We start from the raw sequence: 15,000 nt of genomic DNA, 5'->3' as shown, positions 1-15,000 counted from the left end.
GGGGCCGCGATGCCATCGTTAGCATTAGCCACAGTAGCTTCACCGTTCTGCCCCATGACGCCAATGACCCCGATGACCCCAATGACCCCTGTGACTGAGAGATCGGGCATCATACCAACACTACAGTAAGATACACTGTGTGTGTGTGTGTGTGTGTGTGTGTGTGTGTGTGTGTGTGTGTGTGTGTGTGTGTGTGTGTGTGTGTGTGTGTGTGTGTGTGTGTGTGTGTGTGTGTGTGTGTGTGTGTGTGTGTGTGTGTGTGTGTGTGTGTGTGTGTGTGTGTGTGTGTGTGTGGATGTAATACTGTCTCTGTGTGTGTGTGTGTGTGAGACTGAGAGGTCTGGCATTATACCAACGTTACAGTAAGTTACACACACTGTAATAATACTTTTTGTGTGTGGATGTAATACTGTCTCTGTGTCTCTATTTGTGTGTGTGTGTGTGTGTGTGTGTGTGTGTGTGTGTGTGTGTCTCTGTGTGTAGGAACATCGTTTCCACGGTGAACCTCGGTGTCCGGTTGGATCTGAAGTTCATCGCTCTTCAGGCCAGAAACGCAGAATACAACCCGAAGGTACACATCTGACTCATACTCTGCGTTCCAATCTCCATACTTCCCTACTATTTAGTATGCCAGAAAAAGATTTAGGATGTCCCAATACATGCAGGTCAATTGTAGTATGCTGAAAATACATATATGCCCCACTAACTCCAGTTGCAGTTTGGAGTATTCGTCTTTATTCTTGACATTTCTCGACATAATGAAAAAAAAATCTTCATTATCTGATTTTTTCTCTCTCCTGTCTGTGGCCCTAAAACTCTTCTGTACTTTAGCATGTAGTGTAGTAAAAAGACTAAAACTCTGCTGTACTTTAGCATGTAGTGTAGTAAAAAGACTAAAACTCTTCTGTAGTTTAGTATGCAGTGTAGTAAAAAGACTAAAACTCTTCTGTACTTTAGTATGTAGTGTAGTAAAAAGACTAAAACTCTTCTGTACTTTAGTATGCAGTGTAGTAAAAAGACTAAAACTCTTCTGTACTTTAGTATGTAGTGTAGTAAAAAGACTAAAACTCTTATGTAGTTTAGTATGTAGTGTAGTAAAAAGACTAAAACTCTTCTGTACTTTAGTATGTAGTGTAGTAAAAAGACTAAAACTCTTCTGTGCTTTAGTATGCAGTGTAGTAAAAAGACTAAAACTCTTCTGTACTTTAGTATGTAGTGTAGTAAGAAGACTAAAACTCTTCTGTACTTCAGTATGTAGTGTAGTAAAAAGACTAAAACTCTTCTGTAGTTTAGTATGTAGTGTTGTAAAAAGACTAAAGCTCTTCTGTAGTTTAGTATGTAGTGTAGTAAAAAGACTAAAACTCTTCTGTACTTTAGTATGTAGTGTAGTAAAAAGACTAAAGCTCTTCTGAACTTTAGTATGTAGTGTAGGAAAGACAAAGAGTATGAGATTTGGAACGCAGGGAGAGTCTGTTACTTTAAAGCCCTACTTCACCGGTGGAAATATGAAGGTGTATTGAACTCTGAGATCCTATGTAGTACAAATGTGCAAACATTTTAGAAATCGGTTCATCCTAGCCTGAGAAAAGGCAGAAAGAGTGTTTTATGGTCTCACTGTCCAACCATGTGTGATGTTGCTAATGTGACATCACACATGGTAGAATGTAGGGTTAGGATTAACAGGACAGCTGGGCCAAGGGAAGACTGAGGGAAGAAAAACCTCATTCGTTATATTATAATAGAGATTTTATAATGATAGAACGCCGGTTCCTTTTTAAGGTTCTCACATCTCACCCAGTCGACCTGCAGCAAAGGATTCTGGGTGTTGTAGTATTTAGATCCTGTTGTCAGGAACGACATTGAAATAGTTTCTGAAACTGGAGTTCAGAACAAAAATTTGGTTAAATTATAAATCAAGAAGTTTTTCGACATTTGTAGAAAGCTTTCCCCTCTGTGTGTGTGTGTGTGTGTGTGTGTGTGTGTGTGTGTGTGTGTGTGTGTGTGTGTGTGTGTGTGTGTGTGTGTGTGTGTGTGTGTGTGTGTGTGTGTGTGTGTGTGTGTGTGTGTGTGTGTGTGTGTGTGTGTGTGTGTGTGTGTGTGTGTGTGTGTGTGTGTGTGTGTGTGTGTGTGTGTTTCAGCGTTTTGCCGCCGTCATCATGAGAATCAGAGAACCAAGAACCACAGCTTTGATCTTCAGTTCAGGGAAGATGGTCTGTACTGGAGCTAAGAGGTCTGTCTGTCTGTCTGTCTGTCTGCCTGTCTGTCTCTTATGGCTGTTTGGCGGCAAACTGATGTGTGGAAAACGTATTTGACAACAATTCTCCAGAATCACTGACACCTTTTTTAATTGCTGTCTATCTAACCCTCTCCTCCGTCTCCCTGTCTGCCTGTCTCTCTCTCTCCCTGCCTGCCTGTCTCTCTCTCTGCCTGTCTCTCTCCCTCCCTGTCTCTCTCTCTGTAGTGAGGAGATGTCTCGCCTAGCAGCCAGGAAGTATGCGCGCGTGGTGCAGAAGCTCGGCTTCTCCGCTCGCTTCCTCGACTTCAAGATCCAGAACATGGTCGCCAGCTGTGACGTCTGCTTCCCCATCAGACTGGAGGGGCTGGTCCTAACCCACCAGCAGTTCAGCAGGTACCTGTCTGTCTGTCTGTCTGTCTGTCTGTCTGTCTGTTTATCTGTCTGTCTGTCTGTCTGTCTGTCTGTCTGTCTGTCTGCCTGCCTACCTACCTGTCTCTCTCTCTCTGTCTGTCTGCCTACCTACCTGTCTCTCTCTCTCTCTCTGTCTGCCTGCCTACCTACCTGTCTCTCTCTCTCTCTGTCTGCCAACCTACCTACCTGTCTCTCTGCCTGTCTGCCTGCAGCTATGAGCCCGAGTTGTTCCCCGGTCTGATCTACCGGATGGTGAAACCCAGAATCGTTCTGTTGATCTTCGTCTCGGGGAAAGTCGTTCTGACCGGTAATAAAACATATTATATTATATTATATTATATTATATTATATTATATTATATTATATTATATTATATTATATTATATTATATTATATTATATTATATTATATTATATTATATTATATTATTATATATTATATTATATTATATTATTATATATTATATTATATTATATTATATTATATTATATTATTATATATTATTATATATTATATTATATTATATTATATTATATTATATTATTATATATTATATTATATTATATTATTATATATTATATTATATTATATTATATTATATTATATTATATTATATTATTATATATTATTATATATTATATTATATTATTATATATTATATTATATTATATTATATTATATTATATTATATTATTATATATTATTATATATTATTATATATTATTATATATTATTATATATTATATTATATTATATTATATTATATCTACTCAACAAAACAATTTAATCTGTTTATTTTATATAGTTCTACAGCACGAAAAAAAAATTGTAATCTAACAAGAAGAATAAATAAACGATAACATGTTCCTGATATATATTTTTTACTTGCAAAATAAATAAATACAATACCTGTCTGCCTGCCTGTCTGCCTGCCTGTCTGCCTGCCTGCCTGTCTGTCTGTCTGTCTGTCTGTCTGTCTGTCTGTCTGTCTGTCTGTCTGCCTACCTGTCTGTCTGTCTGTCTGTCTGCCTGCCTGTCTGTCTGTCTGTCTGCCTGCCTGCCTGCCTGCCTACCTGTCTGTCTGTCTGTCTGTCTGCCTGTCTGTCTGTCTGTCTGTCTGTCTGTCTGTCTGCCTGTCTGTCTGTCTGTCTGTCTGTCTGCCTGTTTGCCTACCTGTCTGTCTATGTGTCTGTCTGCCTGTTTGCCTACCTGTCTGTCTGTCTGTCTGTCTGTCTGTCTGTCTGTCTGTCTGCCTGTTTGCCTACCTGTCTGTCTATGTGTCTGTCTGCCTGTTTGCCTACCTGTCTGTCTATGTGTCTGCCTACCTGTCTGTCTGCCTGCCTGCCTGTCTGTCTGTCTGTCTGTCTGTCTGTCTGTCTGTCTGTCTGTCTGTCTGTCTGTCTGTCTGTCTGTCTGTATGGCCCTTATACTTTGTCATGTGACATTTATTTTCATGAAGTTGTAATAATGACGTCATGTTGTGTTTGACCTCCAGGAGCCAAAGAGCGAGAGGAAATCTACGACGCGTTTGAAAACATTTACCCGATTCTGAAAGGGTTCAGAAAGCACTGACCTCTGACCTCTGACCTTTGACCTTTAGTTTGTAAATAGATGGAAGAAGAGATATTATAAACATGTTGATATTTATTTTGTGTTGTGACGGGGAAGCTGTTTGTTTGTTTGTTCAATGTTTCACCGTCTAGAAGGAAATAAAAGATACTTTTTTTCACTCAGAATTCTTGATTTATTTTGCAGGAAAAACAACTCAAATGTGGGTTTTTTGGATTTTTTTTTAGGTTGAGGACCTTGTATATACTATCTATGGTTGAGGGTGGACATTTTTAGACTTTTTGGGTTTATTTCAGAAAATGTATTTATTTTCAGAGGGACAACGCACAATATAAAAACAATTGCACCAGAGTTAATAGCAGATAATTTTCACCTGTATTCCCTAGACAGGCAGATGTAACAGTAGCCTATGTACATGTATCTATGGACGCCTGCTAACCCTAACCCTATGGACGCCTGGACCCAACTGTGGTGTTAAAGTGTCTATGAGGAACTTTTAAATATTTCTGAAACAGTCTCATTTGTCGCTAGAATCAACACAAACTGAATGTTCCTCGGAGCACCTTCAAGGTTACTTTTGTTATACCAAGATACCTCTGCAATGCCTGGGTGTTTATAATTGTTTTATATTTATTTATTTCTTACAGCTTAGGGTTAGGGTTAGCAGCTTACTGAGCCGTTGTTTCATTAACATTGTTTATTATTCTTTGTCTTCTGTTCATTTCTAAATGTTCAACTTTTTTTTAAATACTTTTGTTTTGGATTTTTTTCCAATGAACCTGACCCTAAGCCTTTATTATACTATCTATGCAAAGAACACACAAACCAAACTGAAAGAAGGAACTCAAAGACAAAAGACAAAACAAAAAACAACCAACATGGCGTCCTCTACTCTACAGGTTTCTGAGGTTTTCCAATTACATTGTTTAAACTTAAAGGGACACTGTGTAACATTTTAAGTAATTCATTAGCTAAAATCAATATCCTCATTCATAAATATGTCCTCATTGGTGTAAAATCACCTCTGCCAATAATCTGAATTATCCTCCTGAGCGGAGAATTACAAATATTAATATAACATTTTGTACATTGAGCGGGCAAGTCTTATGGAGGCATCCATGTTTTTGGAATGTCATCAGGTGCATTGTTTAGAATTTAGAATTGTTCTTGTCCTTGAAGGCCACTGTAGCTTCTGTTATTATTCAAAAGGGGTGGGGTTACCCAGGGAGCGTTGCATTCTAGAACTTTGTAGAACTTTCTTGATGATGTCATATTGCACAGTGCCCCTTTAAAGGTGCAGTGTGTAATATGACATCATCAAGAAAGTTCTACAAAGTTCTAAAATGCAACGCTCCCTGGGTAACCCCAACCCTTTTGAATAATAACAGAAGCTACAGTGGCCTACAAGGACAATTCTAAATTCTAAACAATGCACCTGATGACATTCCAACCATGAGGCTTCCAACATGGCGGCGCCCATGCCTTGGTCCACGGTATGGAGAAATACGGACATATACGAGACCCTTTCTAAGGGGAAAAAATAATAATTAAAAAAAAAAATTTTCAGCTATTATGCACTAAATTAAACGTACTTATGGATATTATAATTACTTTCTACAAAATCTGCTAGGAAATAAAACCCCAAATTCTACACACTGCAGGTTTAACTGTCAAAGTTGAATGAACAAATGTATTTAAAAAAAAAACAATAGAAAATCATTTCGCTCTCAGTCTAAGCTCCGCCCACTGCGTTACGTCACTACATAAACATTGGGACGCGTCACCGGAAACAGGAAGTGGCGGACTCATCGTTGGTTCGCTCATCAAAACAAAAACATCTCCGCGTTTGTAACATGGCCGCGTAGAGACTTTCTAACGGCCCGCGGTTTGAATCAGATGTTCCCAAAGCTTCACGAAGGAGAAAGGTCCAGATAAACAACATGGCGGACTAGAGAAAGGCTGTTAGTTCCTGATAGAAAAGGATTTAGCGCAACATTAGCTTTAGCTGCGTTAGCTCGATGTCCCGACTGCCTTCAGTCGGCCCGATCCCAACCGCTGCTCTCACCGAGGTAAATAAACTAATAAACATTCCTGTTTCTGTGTGTGTGTGTGCGCGCGCGTCTGTCTGTCTGTCTGTCTGTGTGTGTGCGTGTGTGCGTGCATCTGTCTGTCTGTGTGTGTGTCTGTGTGTGTGTGTGTGTGTGTGTGTGTGTGTGTGTGTGTGTGTGTGTGTGTCTTTATGTGTGTGTCTGTCTGTCTGTCTGTCTTTATGTATGTGTGTTGTGTGTGTCTCTCTGTCTGTCTTTGTGTGTGTGTCTGTGTCTGTACATCCATATTTCATTTTCGTTTTCATTTTTCCTTTATTTATACTCGAAAGATCAGTTGAGGTGTGACCCTCATAACTTCACAACTTATTTATCTATTTATTCTTCGCCATGTTTTGTCATTGTTGTGATGTCTGTTCTACGTGCTTTGCCTTTCAAACCCCCTGGGGTTAGGGTTAGGGTTAGGGTTAGGGTTAGAGGGTTAGAGGGTTAGGGTTAGGGTTAGGGTTAGGGTTAGAGGGTTAGAGGGTTAGGGTTAGGGTTAGGGGTTAGAGGGTTAGGGTTAGAGGGTTAGGGTTAGGGGATGAATACTAGTAAAGTTTCTGATTTCAAAGACTTCAAACTTTCAATCCAGTGTTCGTCTAGAAACACACACACTGTCCAGGCCGAGCACACACACAGGAGGGCTGACAGGTGTTTACATACCAGTTTACAGAGCCTAGGCTGTGTGTTAACCCTGTTTACAGAGCCTAGGCTGTGTGTTAACCCTGTTTACAGAGCCTAGGCTGTGTGTTAACCCTGTTTACAGAGCCTAGGCTGTGTGTTAACCCTGTTTACAGAGCCTAGGCTGTGTGTTAACCCTGTTTACAGAGCCTAGGCTGTGTGTTAACCCTGTTTACAGAGCCTAGGCTGTGTGTTAACCCTGTTTACAGAGCCTAGGCTGTGTGTTAACCCTGTTTACAGAGCCTAGGCTGTGTGTATTAACCCTGTTTACAGAGCCTAGGCTGTGTATTAACCCTGTTTACAGAGCCTAGGCTGTGTATTAACCCTGTTTACAGAGCCTAGGCTGTGTATTAACCCTGTTTACAGAGCCTAGGCTGTTTGTTAACCCTGTTTACAGAGCCTAGGCTGTGTGTATTAACCCTGTTTACAGAGCCTGGGCTGTGTATTAACCCCGTGTTAAATGGCTGACTTTGTTTCAGCTCACACACTGTACAGACAGGTAAACGATCAGGAGGAGATATTCACTGATTTTTACTAAAAGTGATTTTGACAACAGACAGACAGTTTTTTATATTAACCTGTTTTAGATGTAATTCTGAGTGTTATTAAAAGAATAAAAAGTCAATCCTTGTTTTAATCCACAGGTTTAGCTTGGTAGCATCGTTAGCTCGATGGCTGGACTCCCAGACAGACCCCCTCTGTCCCACGGACTTCCCCCCACCGGGAGGCCTCTGCCCCGGGCACAGCCACCAGGGCAGGCCCCTCACCATGGAGGTATGAGTTTCATTTACATTTTATTGGTTCTTTTAGTCTTAGTTTTTATGTCTCTTGTTTCAAAGTTTAATTTAATACTTTTTTTTAAAGATTTTTTTTTGTCATTTTCAAGCTTTATTAGAGAGAGAGAGAGAGAGAGAGGGAGAGAGAGAGAGAGAGAGAGGGAGAGAGAGAGAGCTTTATTAGACAGTACAGAGTTGAAATGGAGAGAGAGAGAGAGAGAGCTTTATTAGACAGTACAGAGTTGAAATGGAGAGAGAGAGAGCTTTATTAGACAGTACAGAGTTGAAATGGAGAGAGAGAGAGCTTTATTAGACAGTACAGAGTTGAAATGGAGAGAAAGAGAGAGAGAGCTTTATTAGACAGTACAGAGTTGAAATGGAGAGAGAGAGAGGGGGGGATGACCTGCAGTAAAGGTCCACGGGTCGGATTTGAACCCGCGACCACTGCAACGAAGGCCGGAGCCGATAGGGTACACACTCTATCCACTACACCACCGGAGCGCCCATGTTTAATTTAATTCTTTAAAGGTACGGCCACACCAAACGCGTTGGGCGCGGTAGCTGCGTTACCAGCGCGCCTACCACATCAATGCGCAAGTTCAAAAAAATGTAACTTTTTACGCTCCAATGCGTGACGATTAGCCGCGTTGGCCAATCAGCGTGGAGAATGACCTGACGTCACATACAGTGGCACAGTCGGAGAACAGTGTACTGTACACAGAGGCTGATGAGAGACACCGAGGAGGAAAATGTATTGCGGGCGGCCGGTGCTGTATGAAGCCGCTCGGGGTTAGAAGACGTGGGGAGAGTAAACCAGGAGAATGGACTTCCTGGTTAATTCAGTGAATATGTGCGGCTGTGCTTTAGCTGATAAAACAAGTTAGCGCCGTATAGCATTAGTTAACTCACCCGGTTGTGTGCGGCCACCACCTCCATATAATGAACCCAAACATAACAGCTAAGTCCGTTTATCTACGCCAGCCACGGTCCCGTCACAGCCAGGTAGGGTAATGTAGGCTACTTGGCTTTATTTTGTACTGCCCTGCGCACAATGCTGCTGTAAATGTGTTTGGTATGGTGCTGCCTTGCTGTTTGTGTTCATTTCCGAGTGGCGTGAATCTGCAATGCTGTTTTAAGGCTATTTGTTCCGTTCAGTTGCTGTTTATTTGTCTTTTGGCACAATTGTTGGCCGTGTTGTTGTTGTTTTTGTACGGACATGATCGCTGTTGTGTCGGGTCGGGTCTGATCGCAGCCATGGTTGATTAGGGGAATAAATATATCCGGGGGGGACTAGCTGGCCACCGCACTCAACGCTTTTGGTGTGGGCGCACCTTAAGTCTTAGAACAGTTTTAAGTTGACAGGGGTTGGTGTGTGTCTGTCTGTCTGTCTGTCAATAAAGAATCATTCTATCTATCTCTCTCTCTTCCTAGGCCCCTCCCCTAACCCGCTCTGCCCTGCTCTCATTGGCCCAGGCTGTGTGATGTCAGACTCGGTGGATGATGCAGAGGGCTTGTCTGTTGCCGTGGAGAGGTGTCCGCTGTGCTCCACCTCCCGACGCAGGCTCACCTGCTACAGGTGTGTGACGGCCGGGGACTTCATCCACCTGGACGGGAGAGACACAGACAGGTAATCTATCTGTCTGTCTGTCTGTCTGTCTGTCTGTGTGTGTGTCTATCTGTCTGTCTGTCTGTCTGTGTGTGTGTGTGTGTGTGTGTGTGTGTGTGTGTGTGTGTGTGTGTCTGTGTGTGTGTCTGTGTGTGTGTCTGTCTGTCTATCTGTCTGTATGTGTGTCTGTCTGTCTGTGTGTTTGTCTGTCTGTCTGTCTGTGTGTCTATCTGTCTGTGTCTCTGTCTGTCTGTCTGTCTGTCTGTGTGTGTGTGTGTGTGTGTCTGAGTGTGTGTGTGTGTGTGTCTGAGTGTCTGTCTGTGTGTGTGTGTTTGTCTGTCTGTCTATCTGTCTGTCTGTCTATCTGTCTGTCTGTATGTGTCTGTCTGTGTGTCTGTCTGTCTGTGTGTCTCTCTGTGTGTCTGTCTGTCTGTGTGTCTGTGTGTGTGTCTGTTTGTGTGTGTGTTTGTCTGTCTGTGTCTGAGTGTGTGTGTCTGTCTGTCTGTCTGTCTGTCTGTCTGTGTGTGTGTCTGTCTGTTTGTCTGTCTCTCTGTGTGTGTGTCTGTCTGTCTGTCTGTGTGTGTGTGTCTGTCTGTCTGTGTGTCTCTCTGTGTGTCTGTGTGTATATCTGTTTGTGTACCTGTCTATATCTATCTATCGTTTACTGGTACGTCAACAAAGGGGCAGCTGTAGCTAGCAACATGCCTGTTTACAGAGCCTGGGCTGTGTATTAACACAGTTTTTTTCCCTGTTCACACATAGTACAGACAGGTAGCGGATCATGAGGAGATATTCACAGTACAGACAGACAGACAGACAGACAGGTAGACAGACAGACAGGTAGTGGATCATGAGGAGGCGCGGCAGTGGCGAAGTGGGTAGGGAGTTCGCCTCTGGTGTGCAGGGTCGGAGGTTCGATCCCCCGTCTCCCCGCCACATGTCGAAGTGTCCTTGGGAAAGACATTGAACCCCGAATTGCTCCCGTTAGTTAGCTTAGTTAGCTTAGCACCCTAGTGCTAAGCCTACCCTGCGTGGTAGCTGCTGCTATCGGTGTATGAATGTGTGTGTGACTGGGTGAATGTGTACAAAAACAATGTAAAGCGATTTGAGTCTGTGATAAACGGAGATATAGCGCTATACAAGTCCATTTACCATTACCAGATATTCACAGTACAGACAGACAGACAGACAGACAGACAGACAGACAGACAGGCAGGTAGCGGATCATGAGGAGATATTCACTAGCGTTCTCCAGAATCACTGACTCCACTTTTAAAGTCTTATTCAGTAAACTCATGTTACTATTGAGTGTTGTTTTTTATAATGTTTCCCTCAGAGTGAGTGTGTGTGTGTGTGTGTGTGTGTGTGTGTGTGTGTGTGTGTGTGTGTGTGTGTGTGTGTGTGTGTGTGTGTGTGTGTGTGTGTGTGTGTGTGTGTGTGTGTGTGTGTGTGTGTGTGTGTGTGTGTGTGTGTGTGTGTGTGTGTGTGTGTGTGTGTGTGTGTGTGTGTGTGTGTGTGTGTGTGTGTGTCTCTGTAACGTGATGTTGTCATCTGACGCCTCAAAACCCAAAATAACTTTGACCTCACAGTTTCCATGTTTCACAAACCGGGGTGTGTGTGTGTGGAAGAGAGAGAGAGAGAGAGAGAGTGTGTGTGTGAAAGAGAGAGAGAGAGAGAGAGAGAGTGTGTGTTTATTTTTTATTTATCCTTTATTTAACCAGGTTAGTCTCATTGAGATTAAAATCTGTTTTTCAAGAGAGACCTGGCCAAGATGGACAGCAGAACACAGTTACACATAAAACATAATACAAAATACAAGTTCGATATTAAGTACAGTTGTAAAACATAAAAATAAGATTCTTAACTAAAAACATTCACAATTTGAGTGTGTGTAAGTGTAAGGGAGAGTGTGCGTGTATTTTGTTTGTTGAATTAAATATGAACATATGCTCCAGTCCGATGTGTGTTTCCATGTGAAGAAAAGACAACAGAGTGTAACTATAATGTATCTGACATAACAATTACAGAGCAATGAAATAAACCCTGCGTTCTGAATCTCCTCCTCTTTCTTTTTTCTATTCTACATACTACATCCGACGATAAAAAGAATCTAGTTAGGATGCAGTATGCATACTATTGGGACATACTTTACTCTCTTATTTCATCATAACATTGCTCCTTGATCTTGCCTCTTGCTTTTATATCCGTCTCATCCCCGTTTGTTTTCATACGGAGGCTTCGTCGATGTGACGTCACTTCACGTGCGCACTGGATTGTGGGTCAGAATCGCCCAAATAGGATGCAGTTTTCAACACTAACAATCTTGGCTGGATGAAGTAGGACATCCGGGTACTTCTAACCATCCTAAATCTGGCCACAAGAATCAGGACATCCTAACTCTTTTTTCTACCATACTAAATAGTAGAAAGTATGCGATTCAGAAAGCAGGGCGAGTCTTAGGGTTAGAGCCATATAAGGAAAAGAACATTCCTGAAAGTTTGAGAAGTGAGGAACGAGAAAGTAAACCTCACTGATTCTGTGTGTGTGTGTGTGTGTGTGTGTGTGTGTGTGTGTGTGTGTGTGTGTGTGTGTGTGTGAGAGACGTACACCGGAGTCGTGTTTCTGACAGGACTTCATACATTTTTATTTATGTTTTTATTTTTGTTATTTGTGTTTGTGTCACAGATACAAAGACAAGTTGGAGCGACTGAAAAAGTTGAAGGATGAGAAGGAGCAGCTGCAGCAGAGGTATTTTATCTGTCTGTTTGTCTGTCTATCTATCTATCTATCTATCTATCTATCTATCTATCTATCTATCTATCTATCTATCTATCTATCTATCTATCTATCTATCTATCTATCTATCTATCTATCTATCTATCTAGCAAGAAACGTCTGTCTGTCTGTCTCTCTGTCTGTCTGACAACACAGGACTGATTGTTATTATTATAAAAACAGATTCAAACATATTTAGTCTTTCTCAGATTGATCCAGGCTATGGACCGGAAGCTGCAGGCCGATGAAATGGTGAGTAATAATCTGTCTGTCTGTCTGTCTGTCTGTCTGTCTGTCTGTCTGTCTGTCTGTCTGTCTGTCTGTCTGTCTGTCTGTCTGTCTGTCTGTCTTCTGTCTGTGTCATTTATTTGCTCGTTTAGTCTGTGAGTATCTGTGACACCGCTGGTTTGGATCCAGACTTCATGACGTGAGACTGGACTAGATATCCAGAGTTTGATCAGATTGGGGCGCTCTGGTGGTGTAGTGGATAGAGTGTGTACCATATCGGCTCCAGCCTTCGTTGCAGTGGTCGTGGGTTCAAATCCGACCCGTGGACCTTTACTGCAGGTCATCCCCCCTCTCTCTCGCTCTCTCTCTCTCTCTCTCTCTCTCTCCCCATTTCAACTCTGTACTGTCTAATAAAGCTTTAAAAAATGCCAAAAAATAATCTTAAAAAAAAAAGAGTTTGATCAGACGACAGGAGGTTTGTTAAATGAATCTGTAATAAACAAAACGCCAGAATAACTGTTTGTTCTGCGTAACATTTAGTTTAAACAATGTCCTTAGAAACCTGTAAAGTAGAGGACGCCATCTTAGCTATTTATTTTGTCTTTTGTTTGTGTGTTTGTGTTCCTTATAAAAAAAATCTAAAATAATGTTGTTTTTTTAAGATATTTTTTTGGCATTTTTATGCTTTATTGATAGTGTAGAGACAGAGGTGAAATGGGGCAGAGAGGGGAGTGACATGCAGAGAACGACCGCGGGCTGGAATCGAACCCGGGTCCGCTGCTGGCCGAGGCCCATGGGGGGGGGGGACGCCCTACCAACTGAGCTAAGGACACCCCTAAAATAATGTATTTAAAAAAAATAAGAACTATTTTGTTTTCTTCAGAAATGGAAGATCATGTCGTGTAAGATGAAGATTGAGCAGCTGAAGGAGGCCGTCGCCGGGGGCAACGAGGAGGTGAAGGGAGGTGAGTGTCTGTCTGTCTATCTATCTATCTATCTATCTATCTATCTATCTATCTGTCTGTCTGTCTGTCTATCTATCTACCCATCTACTATCTATCTATCTATCTGTCTGTCTGTCTATCTGTCTATCTATCTGTCTGTCTGTCTGTCTGTCTGTCTGTCTGTCTGTCTATCTATCTATCTGTCTGTCTGTCTATCTATCTGTCTGTCGGTCTATCTATCTATCTATCTATCTGTCTGTATGTCTGTCTATCTATCTATCTATCTATCTGTCTGTCTGTGTGTTGATACAATGGAATCACTCAGTGCGTTTCCATGGCACAACTAGATTGGATTAAGACATACACCGAACTAGACACTCGAACGGACCGTGTCACTTGTCTGAGTATACATGGCCTTTCAGAAATCGGATAAATGTCCGATGCATGGCTGTCTCCACTATGCTAGGTGGCGCTGTAGCCCTTTCAACAAGTGGTTATAGAGCCACGTCCGGTTCCCTTCCGGCAATAACCCTACTATTTTTTTTATGTCGTCTCCTTCCACTTTCTTTCTTACTTTACTGTGTGTGTGGTAAAAATATATCCAGTGCCAATACACAGCCTAGACCAGTTTACAGACAGGTAGTGGATCATGAGGAGATATTCACTGATTTTGACTAAAAGTGATGTCGACAACAAGCGTTCTCCAGAATCACTGACTCCACCTTTTAAATGTTATACTTGTTACGGTGACGACAGGCAGACAGGCAGGCAGGACCCAAATGCAGAAAGTTTCAAGTGAGGGTCATTTATTGTCCAAAAAACTCCAGAAAGGCACATAGGCAAGGCACATGGAACACAGGAACATACAGGGACAGACTCACCAACAGGTACAATGCTCGGACAGGGAACAAAGAAACACTGGGAGTTATATACACACACACAAGACAGGGCAGACAACGAGGAACAGGTGAAACACATTAGGGGAGGGAGCAGTAATCAAACAAGAGGGAAACTTGACAGGACATGGGGAGGAACAAGACAGACGTACCAAAATAAAACAGGAAACACCAAAACAAGACAAGACACAGGTTGCGTTCTGAATCTCATACTCTTTCTTTTTTCTATTCTACGTACTACATCCGACGATAAAAATAATCTAGTTAGGATGCAGTAGGCATACTGTTACTTTTCTCTCTTATTTCATCATAACATTGCGCCTTACCCTGACGCTTCCTCCCCAGATAAAGACGTCTTGCTGCCCCTAACCCCCTAACATATAATAATATATATATAACCCCTCCCCCAGATAAGGACGTCTTGCTGACCCTAACCCTAACCAGTTTAAATGTGTTAATAATATATATATATAACCCCTCCCCCAGATAAGGACGTCTTGCTGCGCTCCCAGGAGGAGAAGCAGCGGCTGCAGCGCCGAGCCGTCAGACATCAAGAGAAACGAGATAAAATCGATCGACACAACAAGCGGCTGACGGAGCTGCTGGAGCGGCGCAGCAACGAGCTAAACAACAAGCTAACGCAGCTAGCCATGCTAAGGCGGGAAAACATTCTGGAGCTGACATCACACATCTTCAATACAAAGGAAGAGAAGCAAGGAAGCAGGTAATATACACACACTGTCTGTCTGTCTGTCTGTCTGTCTGTCTGTCTGTCTGTCTGTCTCTGTCTC

At 42.1% G+C, this 15,000-nt stretch overlaps 2 protein-coding genes across 2 annotated transcripts in view; both read left to right on the top strand.

Annotated features, from left to right (window-relative positions):
- Positions 1 to 54: 54 nt before the first annotated feature.
- Positions 55 to 4,219, top strand: tbpl2 (TATA box binding protein like 2; the record flags this gene model as incomplete). The annotated part of the gene is made up of 6 exons (XM_080042158.1): positions 55 to 125; positions 484 to 571; positions 2,139 to 2,230; positions 2,462 to 2,629; positions 2,860 to 2,954; positions 4,143 to 4,219. 6 exons carry the CDS (start codon positions 55 to 57, stop codon positions 4,217 to 4,219), a joined length of 591 nt encoding a protein of 196 aa, XP_079898284.1.
- A 1,828-nt stretch (positions 4,220 to 6,047) lies between these two features.
- Positions 6,048 to 15,000, top strand: part of atg14 (autophagy related 14) — a 19,062-nt gene continuing 10,109 nt past the window's right edge. Inside the window, exons 1-7 of the mRNA XM_080042549.1 lie at positions 6,048 to 6,285; positions 7,629 to 7,758; positions 9,192 to 9,387; positions 12,052 to 12,114; positions 12,351 to 12,393; positions 13,253 to 13,334; positions 14,696 to 14,933. Coding sequence (XP_079898675.1) covers positions 7,656 to 7,758; positions 9,192 to 9,387; positions 12,052 to 12,114; positions 12,351 to 12,393; positions 13,253 to 13,334; positions 14,696 to 14,933 — 725 coding nt within the window. The 5' untranslated portion in view covers positions 6,048 to 6,285; positions 7,629 to 7,655. The remainder of the gene's footprint in view (positions 6,286 to 7,628; positions 7,759 to 9,191; positions 9,388 to 12,051; positions 12,115 to 12,350; positions 12,394 to 13,252; positions 13,335 to 14,695; positions 14,934 to 15,000) is intronic.

The sequence above is a fragment of the Ammodytes marinus genome, assembly GCF_949987685.1.
Source record: "Ammodytes marinus genome assembly, chromosome: 15".
Taxonomy (NCBI): domain Eukaryota; kingdom Metazoa; phylum Chordata; class Actinopteri; order Uranoscopiformes; family Ammodytidae; genus Ammodytes; species Ammodytes marinus.
This window is presented reverse-complemented; position numbering and strand designations above follow the sequence as displayed.